The following is a 16,929-nucleotide window of genomic DNA, read 5'->3' as shown; positions in this document are numbered from 1 at the left end:
ATTGAAATAATTTATCCCCTCATTGAAATATAGAATTATACTTTTAAATTATAAATGTAAGTCGAAACAATTTGTTTAAAGCAGTCTACCTTGAAACTATCATTTACGTATTTTCGCCTATAAATTGAAAAGTATGATTTAATATTTTACCGGTCGATTGGGATGAAACGATAGACGTAAATAGTATTCAATTAAATTTTCCTTTAATACATTTAAACTGCAAACATCAAGAAAGTAATTGGAGCCGTTTAACATCGTATTCAAATAATCGACAGGAAACGGATTACAAAATTTCCATTGAGGTATTGAAGTGACAGTTAGGAGATCCACACAGATTGTAATTATTACTTTTTAATTTATTCCAGTGAGAGGAATGTTACGTACAACAAACCATTCTGCTTGACGCTACTGAAGTTTCTTTTTTCTCTTTTGCTTGCTCACTTTTTCGCCACATAGTCGGCTCTCTGTTTCATCAATTAATCGCTTAAATTACTTAGCTAGTTTCTCTAAGCTAATCCTTACAAATGTACTGTGCCAAGGGGGTAGATGCCCTCGACCATTTCGTCGATGAGAAGGGAAAGGGCGAGAGCGACATATTTCTTCGTTTCCCGTGAAAATCGAGTAAAAAAGATTCGATATCGATCGATGTCTTCGAAACGATTTAATTACACAGAGTACTTCTGACTGGCACAACGCGGGCTTTTGTTGTGCACTAAATAATCTTCAATTTTTTCTTCTAGTTTTCACTTCCCAAACAGAATCCCTCATGCCTTTTCAAATCTGTATTGCTATTAATATATTACACAGTATTCGGCGAGCATTAGAAACTGTAATTACACTGATCGTACGAAAAAATTTCGAAAAATCATTTCATTGTGACGGACGATGATGTTCTCTGGAAAAGCCCATGTTATACAAGTCTTAAATGATTTCGCTAAATTCCCAAAACTCGAAAAGCCGTGTACTCAATATTTCCTTAGTGTGCCATCTTGTATTTTCTATATCCTTCTTGCACATTGAACTTATTTTCATACGACCACATAACTTTGAGTGCCAAGCAAGAAATTTCGAGTACGAGGGATTCTAACAAATTAAATTCGAATAACTATAGTCGGACTTCAAGATTAGTTTCATTTTACGGAGTCATATGCTTGTCATGCAATGTAAAAGAGTCACCTACATATGAAACTGATCTTGCGGCCCAATTATAAATCTAAATCGAAGATCGAGATCCGAGATGAAGAACAAAAAATGGAATACATTCGTCCACAGCAATATCAAAGATTCAATGAGCTTAACAAGGTCGAATTGGATTTTAAGTAAATGTACTTATGCGGTACCAGAAGGCTGGAGATTACAAAATACATGATTTCTCGACTCCGATTCCCGACGCCGAATGTACACGTAATATATAATAAATACAGGAGGAGCGTGATTCTTCTTCTACTTCTTCTTGTTTACTCGGACAAGAAGGTCTCGGCTATTGTGTGCCGAGTCTTTCGAACCTTGTCCGCCTCGCTCGGTGTACTTGTCTAGTGAAAATTCATCTAGAAATTGCGATTTCGAAAAATGAGGTCACGGCGCCTGCCAGCGAACCGTCGTACGGCCATGAATCCGGCTTGATTTGAGCTGCTGCCGCCAGTTCGACAGAAACGCTTAAGCTGCAATCACACGATTGTTACAGTCCTTATTATATCGGCCCTTTAGAAAAGTTGAGTCATTGCAATTGGTACGACAAGTGCCGCATTTAATAATCAGTAATCGTGTAACGCATCTTATTTTTTTTTGTTCAGGTAGTATTAAAAGTTTCTTTTTTTTTCATTAAGTTTAGCTTTCAAACTGGCATCACTGTTACTCGTATTGTTGTCACGCCGCTTGATACTTCAGCTACCTTCAAGTTTGAGTTTGAGAATTCTGCGAACCTGTGAAGCCCTGCGGCGGTTGTCCGGGTACGGAGTATTGGGGCCTGAAGTTGCCGAAGTTAACGGCACCGGCGAAGCTAGCCGAAAGTTGCCCTCCGGAGAAACCAGCTGGGAATTGCTGTGCTAAGAGTGCAGCCTGTCCAGTTTGCGTACTACTGCCACCTGGTGCTGTAGCAGCCAGTCGGCTCAGGATCGACCTTTCCGACATTTGCAGTCGTTGAGCAACTGGTGGAATCCGAGCCAACGTCGCCGGTAGTCGACTTACGTCTGACTTCATGTCCGACAGGAGTTCCTCTAATTGATTCAGTACCTGCACCCAAGAACAAAATGTATCATTACTATAAAAAAATTACCCAGCTAATTAATCTTCGTTAAATTGTATCCTGCCATAATCTATGTACCTTATGAAGAACTGCATTGGCTGGCTTATTGCCAGCAAGACTCTCCTTGCTAAGGTGCTGATGGGACTCGGCAAGGCACTCAACTTCGGCGAACCTTGCATTTAGACTCATCGCCGGATGGTTCGGATCCTGCGTGAGATTCAGGTACGCTGCTCTTCTCAGTTGCTCTTCAATAACCAGAGCTTGTTCCAGTAACTTGAATCGTCTCGCCAAGAATTTATTCTTGATTTCCAAGAAGTTACCCTTGCCCACGTCCATTTTGAAAGGTTCGTTGATGATAGCAAAACTATACATAATGAAATTGTGTAACTTTAAAAATTAACAAAGAAATTCAAGTGTAACCTATACGTACCGTATGTCATTTTGTATGTCCTGCCAACGACCGTAACCATGTGTGACGATACCGGCAAGTAGCCAGTAGTCGTGTCGCCGATGCCAAATTTCATACTCCCGTCCAGGAACAGCGGCCTTCTCTTCGTTCAGCCAAAGTGTATGGAGTTCAGTGAAGCCACCGTCGGCAATATTGAACATGAATTTACGCTTTGGCTTCATAGATTCCGAATCCGAATCCTTTGTCTCCTTCTCCTTGCCATCTCGTTCCTTATAAGATATCAATATTTTATTTTGATTTTACATTAAAAAGTTACTCTAAAATATTTTAATAATACACAAAGAAATTATAGAGCAGCTTCAACTAACCTCTCGCTTCTCTATTTCCTCTTCGTCATCCTTCACAATAACAACGTCTTCCTCGGACTCAGATTTCGGTTTACTTTCACTAGCCTCTGTCTTGTCATCCAGCTTAATCACAGTTTTATCGTCCTTCCCTTCGCCAGTATCCTTCTCCCGTTCTTTATCTTTATCGGACGCAGACTCAGGAGCCTCTGTATCCTTTTCCTCTTTCTTGACTTCATCCTTAACCTTTACCACTTCCTCAGCGTCTTTAGAAGTTTCCTTCGATTCCTCCTTCGAATCTTTCGCATCCGAAACCTGTAATTGAATTTAAAAAAGAACAATATTAAAAAGTATCGAGAAATAAAAAAGACAATCTACACAAAGTCTACAATTAAATAAATTTTTACGCATATGATAATTATCATTTACACCATTATAAATAATTATATTTACCTCCTTGTCCTTGGCATCATCTTTCTGATCCTTACTATCGGATTCAGTTGGTTTGTTAGATTCGGCAGTACCCGAAGTGCCGACGGACACAGGAGTTGGAGTTGGAGTTGCAGCTGGACTCGGACTTGGTGCATTAGAAGTCGCAGGTGTAGCACTGGTACTGCTGGTCCCAGTGGCAGCACTGTCGCCAGCACCACTTTCCACCTTTACTGGTTCCACTGGCTTGCGAATCATCTCCGGCATCGAGTAGTATCCATTGATGTGTTCAAATTCCTGAACCTATTGATTATTAACATTAACAAATTACAATGTCAATGTAAGTGTTTTGATCTTGAATAATAAGATACACTTCATGAAATAATTATATTTAACTGTATGCTTACTTTCTTACGAATGAGAGACATCACGCCAATCCTGGTGAGGACGTGTTGTCGACTTAGACCTTCCCTTGGTACACCGTCTGCGAATGTCTCTGCGTTGTCAGCTCCAGGCTCGCAGAGGTGTCGCATAAACAGCGACACGTACGCCTTGAAGTTCTTTTCGGATTTGCCCCGCAAGTCTCGCACCAACCTACAGATTAATGCATTTCCAACTACAATTCTTGCCCTCGTAATATTTCTTTCAATAAGTTAGTATTTACTACAGTGTTATAAAAATATTATATTATCCTTTTAAAGATGTCACTGCCATTTACTGCATGTTGATCAATAAAATTATTAGGCTGGAAATCAATACATAGAAGTTTTAAAAAATACAGATATATGGAGCGTCAAGTTGAACAGCGAATGGCGTACTGTGCTACATGTGATTTCGAATTGTCATAGTAATTGCAAGAGAGTGTATTGGGTATAAATATGAAATTGTCAGTGAAGAGATTTATTTTGGCTCGTGTAACTAACCACTGAGAATTGAATGCATCCTGGGGCGGCATTCCATATCGCATAATAGCATTCAAGAAAGCCTTACGCTGCCGGGCATTGAATCCCAGAACCTGAAACCAATGAAAAATATATATACAGACTGTTGTATGAATTTTTATGTTTACGAAAGATGCATTTATACTGTCATTACTAGATTGCAAGTTGACCAATCATAAAATGAGAACGAGCAAAAGTGTTTTGAGTAATTACGAATAATCTAAAAAGATAAGAAATGATAGTAAGAGAAAGAAGAAGGAGCGTACCTCAATATTTCCATTGACTCTAGCCAAAAGTGGTGGCAGTGGTCTGTCCTTTTCATCTCGCCTTTCCAATCGGCGTCTGCTTCGTCGTGAAAGTAAATCGCCATCACCTTTCTCATCGAAATCATCGTCCTCTTTGTCATCGTCACTTGGCGCACTGAAGTCGCTATTGTAATCGGAAAGATTCTCTTGCCAAGGTTGATCGTCTCGGGCACCCTGATCTCCGGTAACTCCACCGTCATTATAGTTGACTTGCTTCCGTACACGCTTACCTGGAGGAAGAACATTCGATTCAAGAAACAGATTATAATAGACATACGACTATCCTTAGAAAAGATATTAACCTTTTCCAAGAGTTCTGGCAATGTCCTCTTGCTGTTGCTCGTAATGATGCCGTAACAGTTTTATCCAGTAAGCAGGATCCGTATTTTCAGCCTCCTGCTTGATGATCTCTGTGTCGGCTTCTTCTTCAGTTTCACCTTCCTTAGTCACGTAAGAAGCCACTTTGAATGAACTGAGATACTCGTTGGCCCAATTTTCTTTCTGTTCGATTCCCTCCTTGCTACGATCCAATAGCTCAGCAACGGCCTTGTCGTCGTAATGAATAGCTTCATCTTCTTTGCCTTCCTCTTCTTTGAATAACTCCTCAGTACCTGCATATCAGATCACATATATAGATCTTTGCATTTCAAATAATTCACCATCAAACCTTAAGAATAGTTTGGCTTGTGATAAAGATAACATTCTTAAGGATCTTCTGAATGATTATTTTTCTGCATTAAATATATAATTTTGATTTTCTAAAAATAAATAGATTATATGATTTCGAAATCTTACCAAATCGTAAAATATCGTCAAGTTCCTGCTTGCTGAAGTTAGCGCCCTTGCCACCCATACCAGGACGCACGACAAGATGAGTGAGCATCATCTTTCTCTTTGCTACCTGGGTGACGCGTTCCTCGACTGAATTACGAGTAACGAAGCGATAAATCATGACTTTGTTAGCCTGGCCAATACGATGAGCTCTGCTGAAAGCTTGAATGTCGTTGTGCGGATTCCAGTCGGAATCGTAAATTATGACGGTATCAGCAGTTGCTAAATTAATACCCAGACCACCAGCTCTCGTTGATAGTAAGAACACAAATTGTTGCGCCCCTATAGATAAAAATATTATTGATTATGTCACAAGCCCAAAATAGGATGACAGTAAAATTAATGCGTTATAAAACGCGTCTATTCAACATAATCTTAATGCCGCGTATGTCATATATTTCTACTTTCATTAAAAAAAAGTATCTATGTAAAATAAAATTGAATTATGCAAAATTATGAGAATTATTTTACACTTCTTTTTAGCTTACCAGGAGCATTGAAGCGATCAATAGCTTCCTGACGTTGGGCTCCAGTAATGTTTCCGTCGATCCTTTCGTACTTATAGCCCTCACCCTCGAGGTAATCTTCTAAAATGTCAAGCATTTTCGTCATCTGCGAGAAAATCAATACACGATGTCCGTCATCTCTGAGTTTCTTTAACATTTTGCTAAGCAGTACGAGTTTTCCAGCTGCTTTGATTAGAGCGGAAGTTTCGTAATTGCCATTCGGTCCGGTTGGAGCTTCTTGTGATGCTGCGGGGAAGAGGTAAGGATGGTTGCAGCACTTCTTCAGGTCCATCATTATGTTGAGTAACGAAACTTGCTGGCCACCGCCCTTGGGATTCAGTGCCTCGAAGTTCCTTGTTAGGATATACTTGTAATATTTCTTCTGCATTGGCGACAGCTCAACACGCACGATGAATTCGGACTTGCTCGGCATGTTCTGCGATAGAATAAAAATGTTCATTTATAACCATGAAATAGACTTGAAAAAACTGCTGAATGATTACAAATAAAAGTATCAAGGCAGAACAATAAAGTCATTAACAAGCCTTACCTTGAGCACGTCGGCTTTAAGTCGTCTGAGCATATGAGGCCCAAGCATCTCATGAAGTTTCTTAACCTGTTCCTCTTTCGAGATGTCAGCAAATTCATTTTGAAAAGCAGCTAGGTCGTTGAACTTATCCCGACAGAGGAAGTTGAGCAGATGGAAGAGTTCCTCAAGGTTATTCTGAAGAGGCGTACCAGTAAGCAATAACTTGTATGCAATATTGTACGATGCAAGGAGACGGAAGAATTTCGATTGATTGGACTTGAGTCTATGAGCTTCGTCAACTACCAAGACGGCCCAATCAATCGATCCCAAACATGCGGAATCGATGGATATCAATTCGTAACTTGTGAGGAGAACATTGAACTTGATCTGGGAACTTCGTATCTTCGACGCTCGTCCACTGCGCACAGCGCCCTCATCAAATGATAATTCATTCTCACGGATGACTATTCGACTGTCCTTATCACCTGTTGGAATATTTCATAAAACAGTTAGTCCTGATAATGATCACGATGATGACTGGTACCACTTTCGCTTTCCATTTATTATCCATTGAATAGGCAATACGATGAGTCTCGGTACTAACCCACATAAGTAACGCAGTAAAAGTCTGGAGCCCAGGTCTCGAATTCTCTTTCCCAGTTGATGATAGTGGAAAGAGGTACAGATACCAAAAATGGTCCCTTACAGTGACCCTCCTTGTACAGAGAGTAGAGGAATGTGATGGTCTGAATTGTTTTACCAAGACCCATCTCATCAGCGAGGATAGTGTCTATCCCTTGACCCCAGGAGTACCTCAACCAATTGAGACCCTAAGAAAGTGAAAAACGGAACAACTTGATTAAACGCTGATACACATTTGTATATTTACAAGTGTTAAGGAACGGGTCCTCTATTCCTCTATTGTTATATTATTATTGATATGGATGTTCTTCATTTATTGTTGGTCCGACGAGCGGTTACGTCGGGTCTATGTTCATGGTTATCAGTTCTTAGTTATTTGTTTCTCTGTTCGTGGAATCGACCACGAAGCGTTAAGGAGGTCGACTAGCGGTTACGTCGGGCCTTGCTTAGTGCTGGCGCCAAAAGTTCTTCCCAAAAAGGATGCCCGATTTACCTTGTGGGTAACGCGGCCTTAGACTCGTGTGCCGATGATTTGTTTTATGATATCTTTGAGTCCGTAACAACGAGACTGGTTTCAATTAATTACGAAAATTACCTCAAGCTGATATGGATGCAGTTGCATCCCAGTTAAGTCCAAGTAGTCAGGTTGACGTTCGTATTTCTTCTTAAGATCGGTCGTTGGTTTGTCTGGGGGTGGCGTGTAACGTTTTGGCGTTCTTTCTTCGTCGTCGATAATTTCTCTAGTTTTGGATTTCTTTCCTTTACCTAACGAACGTCATTTATTGTTAGGAATTTATTATGGCATCTGTTCAATCATATTCTATTATACCCAAAGTTATGGATGCACAATAATGATTATCAAATTTCAAATTGATCATGATAATATAAAAGTCAAGTAACATGTACCTTTTTTGCCTTTGCGAGAAGAAGTACCATCGCAGCAGTTGGCAGCCCTGAGATCCAGGTAGTACTCGATCGCCTGTTTAAGACCGGGAATATCCTCATGTTCGTCCTCCCAGGTTGCTTGATCGTAACCAAGCTCGCGCCATTTCACTAAATAAGTTGCTCGGCCGTCTCGCTGGAGTCGATGATTGATAACTCTGTGTACCACTAACCATTCTGGACGTACTCCATACCGATAGAAACGTTCCTCCAGATTATATTCGTCGCGGTTTGTCGCGCCGTCTTGTTCCTTCAATCTTTTCACACGGGAATCACTCTCGTCCAATGGCTCCTCAAGTTTTGGTGGCTCGTCCATGTCATACTTGCGCGAGTAATTTCTACATTTTGAAAAATAAATTAAAAATTAGCACTTCGTTTGAAACTTCTAAAGGTCAGATTAATCAAAATATTGAAAGGGCAACTCAAAATCTGAATAACTAAGTCAAAGCAGTCATTGAAGACCCTCTTGTCAGATTCTCACGGGAAAAGAATTTGACAAAAATCAATATGAAAATTATATACTAGTCCACGTTGAAACGTAGACCGGGATCTATTTTACAGGTAATTCAATGAAGTTTTTACCTGAACATAAGAGGATGAAATACATCCAATTGAAGTTCTGTGATCCAGTCGCAGTGCCAATACGACATTTCTGCCCATTTGACGAAAAATTGTCGTATCTTTCGCTGTTTCGGCGCAGCTTTGCTCGTCGACGGCTCCTCCGATGGAGTCTCCGGACAATCCTGCCATCTCCAGGTTAAAATCTTGGCCACTGTATTTAATTATAAAATATTGCTTTATACATTCGAATAAAAGTTTCATTCGCAATGGCTGGAATTGTATGAGATTTATTTATGAAAAATATGAAAAAAGATAAGTACCTTTGCCACAAAGAGGAGGACACGAACATCTAGGACATTTCCAGTCGCCGTCTGGGATTTCAGATAATGGAGGATTAAGACAATGTGTGTGGTATGCACTGGTGCAACTGTCACAGCAAAGCAATTCCCCGCCATCCTTGCAAACTCGACAGAACTCCATGTGTTCATCGTCGTCGTCAGCCGCACCTGTTAGGATAACAATGAAATCGTTCTGCTATTAGAAAAGTATTCTCTCAAGCACCATAATGTCTGACATTACATTTACATTCAATAAATACATGAAATTTTGACAACTATTAACAACAATGAATTTATGACACCAAAGTCAGGTATTGGAATTCACCAAAAGAATAAATCCATAATTTATAAATTTGTTTTTAATTTGAAAACTGACATCAAATTTCTTATAATTATTAACATAAAAAATCATTTAAGTTAAACTACTTTAATGATTATATGTCGTTAAACAAAATTATGAATGTTTAAATCATGCTGTATCAATTGAGTTTAACCAGAGAAACAATTGTTCAACAAAAAAAATGTAATGTCTATCGTTAGGGAATTATAGGAATAGGAGTTTGGTTTTCGATAGGAAAGGTGTTTAGTGAGAATACCTGAAATACCTTCTCCTTCGCAGTGAGGGCAGCTCCATTTGCCTTCGGGTGTCTCTTCAAGTTCTGGTTCCAAGCAAACCAGATGGTAAGCACGAGGACAAGTGTCACAGAGAATAATCTCACCACCTTGCTGACAGACTTCGCAATAATCTTGGTGGTCAGTCTGTTTAGTCAAAGAGGCAAAACAAAGTTCACGGTCATTCTAACAATCATAGATTGTACTTTGGTTATCCATTTTATAGGACATTATTCTTAATGGATAAGTGTGACAGTAATTATGTCTTCGAAATTCTTAAGACTTAGGTGAAGATCGAAGACAGAATTGCCTCACTAGATAGTATTGTGAAAGGATATGATTGCATGATAAACAATCATTAGCATTAAACCAAGAGGCTTTCCTATTAAACATATACTTTCGTATTCATTGAAAATATACTAATAACTCAAATTCGCTCGTCTAGAATATACAGAAGATAAATCTGACCAAGATGACACTGTATCCTGTTTTGTCCTCGACGAAAGAAATATTAAAAATAAATGACAAATATTATTGGACAAGTAAAAATAGATAATTAAGTGAGGTAACATTATCCAAACCTGAAGAGCTGAATGATTACTTGATTAATTTCAAAATTGTTATTTGTGTGTTAAATATTAAGCATGCAAATCAGACAACGAAACCTTATTGATATGACGCAATTGAGGCAGAGCCAAGCAGCGAAGCATATGCGTTCTTGATGTTTCAAATCAAACCTTTATTATCCCTAACAGTTCTCTAAATGCGTTTTATTAGACAATTATAATTTTCGACCTCGCCCTTTTTCGATCAAAATCAAAATATCGAAAACGTTATAAATATTTCTAGATTAAGTTAACACATTGAAGAATAATTGGATCCACAAAGTGTAATTAGAGATCGTGGTGTAATAAACATAAAACAAAATAAACAATTTGAAAAGTACGAAAAATTAAACGTGGACAAGGGCGAAACCGAAAGTTTGGATTCTCGACAAAGCTAGAACGGCCATTAGAACACATGAAACAATTTTGAAATTTTGAATAACGTTAAAGCAAGATTGATTGTAGCCAATGATTGATGATTGGAAACTAAACGCCGCTATACTTTTTTGAGTTTAAATCTATGGCGAATAATCCGTCACCTGCATAATATATGGACAAGTTAAATAGGCATAGTTCTGAAAATCCGTTATTCCAAATTAAATAATAACACGAGAATGTCCATTTATCTAGTCCAGGGAAAGACGATGGTCTGAATGATATCGTTGTCTGAATAAAATGAATTAAAATCGATTAATCAATGATTCCGAAATTGAAATTGGACGAATAAAGGATCGAGTAATCAATATATACGAGTGTCTAACGCATAATGTCTCGAAGACCATAATAAGGTGATTTAAAATTTCATTGATGAATGACAATATAAAATGATCGATCAGTGAGGCGCAAGAAGCGACGCTTGAAACAGCAACGAACGCAAGATTCCCCGAGCTGCTCGACTCTACCTGGAGACCTTCCTCGCCGTCTGGAAATTTCGAGGTCGTCTTTGTCTTCTTTTTCTTCTTGGTCTTGTTGCCGATTTTGGTTTTAGCCTTCCTGCGTACTGGAGGCTCTGCCGGTGGTTCCGCATTGCCGTCTTCGCCAACGCTAACTCCACTGACGGTATTACCGCCATTTCCACCTTTTGCACTCGATCCATCTTGACCTGGTGCCTCCTCTGCATCCGCCAGCATCTGTTCGAACTCCATGTCCGAATCACGGTCCGATCCAGCACCGCTTCCTTCGGCATCTTCATCCTTTTAACGTCAATGAAAATAGCGTTTACACTTTGACTTGATATTACACGTAAATACTAAAACATAACATATTTCTGATACAAGAATTATCCTAGCGCATTATGCATATGGTGTGTCATAAGTATGGTAAAAAGTTCTCCTTATTCTTCAACAAGGACAGATACGGCAGTGAGTTTGAAACTAATGTAGGACACAGAAAAAAATTGTGTTATACGCGTACTTTTTTCTTTATGAACCTGATGCACAATCTGAAATTCAAAACTATTTCGTTGCAGCAGTATGCAATATAAGTAAAACTTCTTCCTCGATATGCATTCGTGCTTGCTACGTAAGTTTATAGAGAGACCGTCCCTAGTAATATCTCTGGATTCTGAGACAGACAAGTAGCAACGATTACAGTTATCTTTCAGTAAAGTGTTATTGCGTAACACACATTAGATTAATGTAACGAATACAAATATTGAATATATGTAAATACAGAAAATTTCCTAACAGAAGATGAAACAATTCTCCGATATTGACATTAAAAAAAATAAAAAAAATTGGCAAGATACGATAATACAACAAAGAAATAGAACTTACCGAACTACCCCGTTTGCGTTTTCCTAGTTTGATTTTAAGAGTCGGAACCTTAGATGCCTTTTTGCCTTTCTTAGCTCGAGAACTCCGTGACTTCTTCTTGCGATCGCTGTCCTCATCTTCCTCGTCCTCTTCATCAACTTCCGGCACAGGAACTCCGCGATTCGCCCTGGAGCTCCTGCTGTCGTCGTCGATATTAGCTGACGATACGTCAGCATCTGGCTGTGTATGCGGATTAAGCTCGGAGAAGTCGCGCCATTTTGCTGCCACCAACATCATCAACTTTGACATTGGAACCTGAAATATCCCAGGACACGTCAGTTACAATACAGTAGTACCGTGCATGACTATAAAATAATTGACAGGAGGTTCTGAAAGTTTATTAACACATTCCAAAGCTTAATAAATGTCTATAACAACCTCAAAAATAAACCTACCTTCGGATTCTCCTTGGCAAGAAGTGGCCTAACATGTTGCTGGAAGAGCTTGTACGTCGTTAGATTTTGGAAATCCGCATCAGAATATTCTATCTGTACATCAGTTAGTCCAAAGGTGCTGCAAACTTCCTCGATAGTTGGCATTCCAGTAGTTGGTTCTTGACCACCGCCTTGATTCGATGGTGTGTTGTGACTCGATGACTTCCTGGAGGAGGACTTCCGACTCTTGCGATTACTCGCGTAATCGCTATCATCACCGGCACCCTCGACTGCTTCGCCACCGCCAAAGTCACTCTCCTGCAATCAACAGTTTACCATCTAAATATTCCATTGGACGTGGTACAGCAATGCAGATAACAGTGGACATCATCTTAATATTCGTCGCGACCAAAAGTATACTAGATAACAGTTTAACGTTATTAGAACGATACAATAAAGAGTAATCACATTATTTGTAATGCAGTAACGCTTGACCCTCGTCAGTCTGAGCTGTTAGTACTAAAGTTACAGTAGATGGTTTGTATAATTGGAGGAAAAATCGCTTCACAAGTTAACTCACATCGCCGGAATCAGATTTTTTCTTTTTCTTCTTCTTCTTTCCTTTTTTATCCTCACTACGTGCTTTTCGTTTCTTGCCCTTTTTCTTCTTTCGTTCCTCGGGTTCATAATCGTCGTCCTCCTCCTGAAGAGAAGAGACATTATTTTTCATTTAATTTTTTTTTTCGTTTTTGATTACAAAACGTGAATTACGGTTTTCTGATAAGCATTCAGACTTTTAATATAAGAAATATATACTAACTAATCTTTGTGATTCTTCGGCGTCGGACGAGCCATCCACTGGCTGTCCAGTGGTTGAAACAGGAACACCGCTCTCGTCCACATCGTCTTCGCCTGGAATAAAAAAATTGACCTTTTAGTAAATCTCAATGAGATATTAAAGATATAATAAAAGATTGACAATAGATTGCTGATAATAATAAAAGAAGAAATTTTTAGTTTCTTTAAATTTTTTAAAACGTATACGTCATTTCATTACGGGAGGAGAAAATATTCCTCGAGCCAAATGAGGAGTACATGGACTCGGAATCCCTTATTGAAAAATCAATAACGACGGATTTGCTACTTTTGTTTCTTATTGCGGACGCAATTGACTCTCAAATCCAAAATGGCGAATATTCAAAGAAAAGCAATGAAATTCGTACATAGGCAGAAATCAATATGTATACCCTGGATTTAGCATTCTTAGCGAATTCAACCACCATTAGTATTTTAGATGTCAATCCTCTCGAGCGCCCCTGTCTTCATTTTAATCTAGCATAAACCACCTAAATATTAATAATTTATGCTCTCCGCGACCTCGAAAATTGAAAAGACTAATAATCGGTAATAATTAAAAAAGGCAAATTACTGGTGTCAAACTCTAATAAAAAACTAATATAATTAAGATACAAAGAATTCAAGTTGATTAAACAAAATGAGTATAATGAGACCTCGCGTATGTCTCATCCAAATATTCTAACTTTCTTATCGAACGATAAAAAAGGCATTGGTTTCTCAAATAAGATAAATACCGATTATAAATTTATATTTGAATAATTCTGGTTTCGAGGAATCCATGAAATCAATATAAAAAAAAGAAATGTCTTTTCGAGGCGATTCTCCAACTGGACGATAACCGAAACTATCACAATTAATACAGGCATAAATATTGTTTCATATTTTTAACTGGATAGTCCTAAAAAAACAGCATAAAGGATTTAATAACAACATTAGTTTACAGAGTTATCGGCATACGTTGGAGAGCAGTCCTCTTAAAAAAGAAAATTCAAATATTCAAAAAGACTAAGAATATTCTCAAAAATCCTCGACACGCATTCGAGCAATGCGAATGGACTGGGGCAATGCTTTGTGCGAGTGTACAGCCGCCATTTTCTTTGAAAGGGCACTCGCAGCAGGCGTTTTACTTTCACCGATGCTACTTTACCGACACGGTTCGCATTTTCGCTCTTTTCATTTTGAAAACAGAAAGGGAAACCTCGCATTTTCCAGGATTTTCTATCAATATTAAAAAGCATCAGCATACTTGAAATGCTCAAGGATTTTTTGGCCATCCATTTTGGAATATCGTTAGTTCTGCCGTCGTCGTCGTTATTATTATCATTATCATAATAGGAGCACCCTTACTATCAAGGGGCGACTGATACTGTGAAATATAGAAAAATGTAAAATATGCATTGACCTTTTCGCCAAACAATTGCAGCAAACATATTTATTACCTCTCCTTTGAAAAAAATAAGTTATTAAGGTCTGTGTGTATTATTAAAATCATTGTATATCAGAAATAAGTTAGATAAGTTCTGATAATAAAAATACGCATGATATATGCAGTTGGCTAATTGATTGTTGTATGTAAGAAATATGACTATTGTAATCGCAATGGTACTTTATGCTGTGTGATATATGGATGCCGGTTAGATCATGTAAGTTGTTAAAGGTGATTAAAGTTTCAAGTATGACTAACTGATTTGTATATCTGTGGTCAGGGTAGAATAAAGGAATTAGTAAGATAATATTTGTTTTATGCGGTTTAATTAAGATTTTTATATATGGATGCAACGTTATTATTTGCTGTCAATTTATTAAGCAGTGGGTATGAATTATATTAATTTAATATTTTTCATATAAGGCTTTACTGTTACTTATTGGAAGCTTCAAATATGTGTTTATAGGTATTGGTAATATAGTTTGTTCTATTATTATTAACAATTACGATTTTAATTACTGTTGCTGTGTAAAGCATATCTATTTCATGTATTTGCATGGGAAAAAAACTAGGTCATGCAATCTTTTTTACTTTTATTTAATATTTATGTATATATTGATGAGATAGTTATTATTTTATAATAATAATAAGATTATGGTTATTTATATTGATCTAAGGAATACCAATTTATTTTTGCAATGTTCAAGTAGCTATCACTTTGATAAATCTATAATAATTTTCAAATTAAAATTGATCTTGCATATTAATTTATAATTAAAAACAAAGCATTATTGATGTTTCAGTAAACTCTATCAATAGCAAGTTGATGCTGACATTATATATAATACAAAGAAATATTAACCGATGATTGATAGTAAATAAAAATTAAAAGAAAAGAGTAATAATTACATTATATGATACAACTGACTTGAATTGCATTATTAAGTTTGAGAAATATGAACTACATTCAGCAAACTGACAACAGTTCAGTGAATACTATGGTTTGTTTATTGTGATAAAGAAAAGACAAAGTTCTGTGCCATAATCAAAATTAACATTTACTTTGAGACATTTTACAATACCTGCCTATTCACTAAAGGAGCTTTAGTTTAAACAAATAGGATAAACCGAGCGAAGCAACATAATTATTAAAATTAGTTACCATTCTTACTATTATGAGAACTGATATTTTTTACAAATAAATCAAGTCACCATTTTCTTTAATATTCCTCGCATCGCATGATTTCATAAACTGTCGTTACGGTTCCCTTCTTTTTGTGAGTATTGCAAAGCCAATGATTATGATCGTTCATACGTCAAATCTAAGAAAAGCTAATGCAATATTCCATGCTACAATGAAAGCTACAAGTAAAAACACTAAGCACCAATCGAATTAATAAGAACGATAAAGATTGAGATTAAAAGAATCGAGTACTAAAAAGAATGCGACTGAGATAGCGAGTGCAAAAAAAATGTGAAAGAAAGAAAATATACGATGCCATGTGAGCAACGCTAAAGAAATCCATTGTAAAGAGACTATTTATTGTCTTATAGAATCCATATTTTTTCGGACTATTACAATGTTGAACAAGTGTTAGGTTAGCCGGTCGGTGTCGTTCCGGAGATCCCGATGAGCGGGTAATTTCCGGTTCGTATTCTCGTTATCGTAGCTACGATTGACATGGCAGCCATGCTAGCTACGTATGAAAAGCGCGCGTCCTGCCTCCAAGAGCTCGGAATGCTTTACAGGCTAAACTAGCTAAGACTTACCGGCGTAACTCTCATCAACTTCCTCGTCCGATGCCATTCTGAAAATCGGTCGATTGCTTCACCGATCACTCACTCACTGACGAGAACGAGCACGACAATACTATCACGATCAAAAACACCGAAATACGACATAAACGCGATCGCGCTTCGGCGTGCCGTCACTTCGCTGGCTGGGAACGCTTCTCCTCGATCGCCGATCGGCTTGCCCCCACTTTTGCTGTTATTTCTTTTCGCGCTGTATCTCAACCAATTGGGAATTGTATTAATGGAGGAGACCAGTCGCAGCTTCGGCGAATGAAATGAATCGAAAGATGATGGATACAAAAGTATCGACGAATCATATCACGCCTTTTCCTGCCAGCCAATAGGATTTCACTTTCTTGAGTTGATTTCACAATGTTGAAATACTGAAAAATACTTTGTACCAATGCTTTGTACTTTTTATATT

At 37.9% G+C, this 16,929-nt stretch overlaps 1 protein-coding gene across 6 annotated transcripts; it reads right to left on the bottom strand.

The window, feature by feature from the left end:
• Window positions 1-181: 181 nt before the first annotated feature.
• Window positions 182-16,675, bottom strand: LOC107265404 (chromodomain-helicase-DNA-binding protein Mi-2 homolog). 6 transcript variants are annotated; one of them, XM_015734871.2, is made up of 25 exons: window positions 16,482-16,675; window positions 13,248-13,339; window positions 13,008-13,130; window positions 12,449-12,745; window positions 12,015-12,308; window positions 11,142-11,432; window positions 9,619-9,781; window positions 9,005-9,190; window positions 8,706-8,895; window positions 8,088-8,461; window positions 7,777-7,946; window positions 7,144-7,369; window positions 6,561-7,024; window positions 5,993-6,446; window positions 5,469-5,786; window positions 4,976-5,284; window positions 4,635-4,903; window positions 4,351-4,442; window positions 3,835-4,024; window positions 3,452-3,730; window positions 3,023-3,313; window positions 2,676-2,923; window positions 2,324-2,609; window positions 1,923-2,232; window positions 182-1,661 (listed from the first exon to the last, which is right to left on the bottom strand). In XM_015734871.2, the coding sequence occupies exons 1-25, from the start codon at window positions 16,516-16,518 to the stop codon at window positions 1,657-1,659; spliced, it is 5,958 nt and encodes a 1,985-aa protein (XP_015590357.1). In that variant the 5' UTR covers window positions 16,519-16,675; the 3' UTR covers window positions 182-1,656. The 6 variants fall into 6 exon arrangements, with proteins under 6 accessions (XP_015590357.1, XP_015590321.1, XP_015590328.1 ...); XM_015734835.2 differs by having other exon boundaries at window positions 182-2,232; XM_015734842.2 differs by having other exon boundaries at window positions 182-2,232; window positions 3,835-4,021.
• Window positions 16,676-16,929: the final 254 nt, after the last annotated feature.

This window comes from Cephus cinctus, unplaced genomic scaffold (genome assembly GCF_000341935.2).
Source record: "Cephus cinctus unplaced genomic scaffold, Ccin1 Ccin1_scaffold0020, whole genome shotgun sequence".
Taxonomy (NCBI): Eukaryota; Metazoa; Arthropoda; class Insecta; order Hymenoptera; family Cephidae; genus Cephus; species Cephus cinctus.
This window is presented reverse-complemented; position numbering and strand designations above follow the sequence as displayed.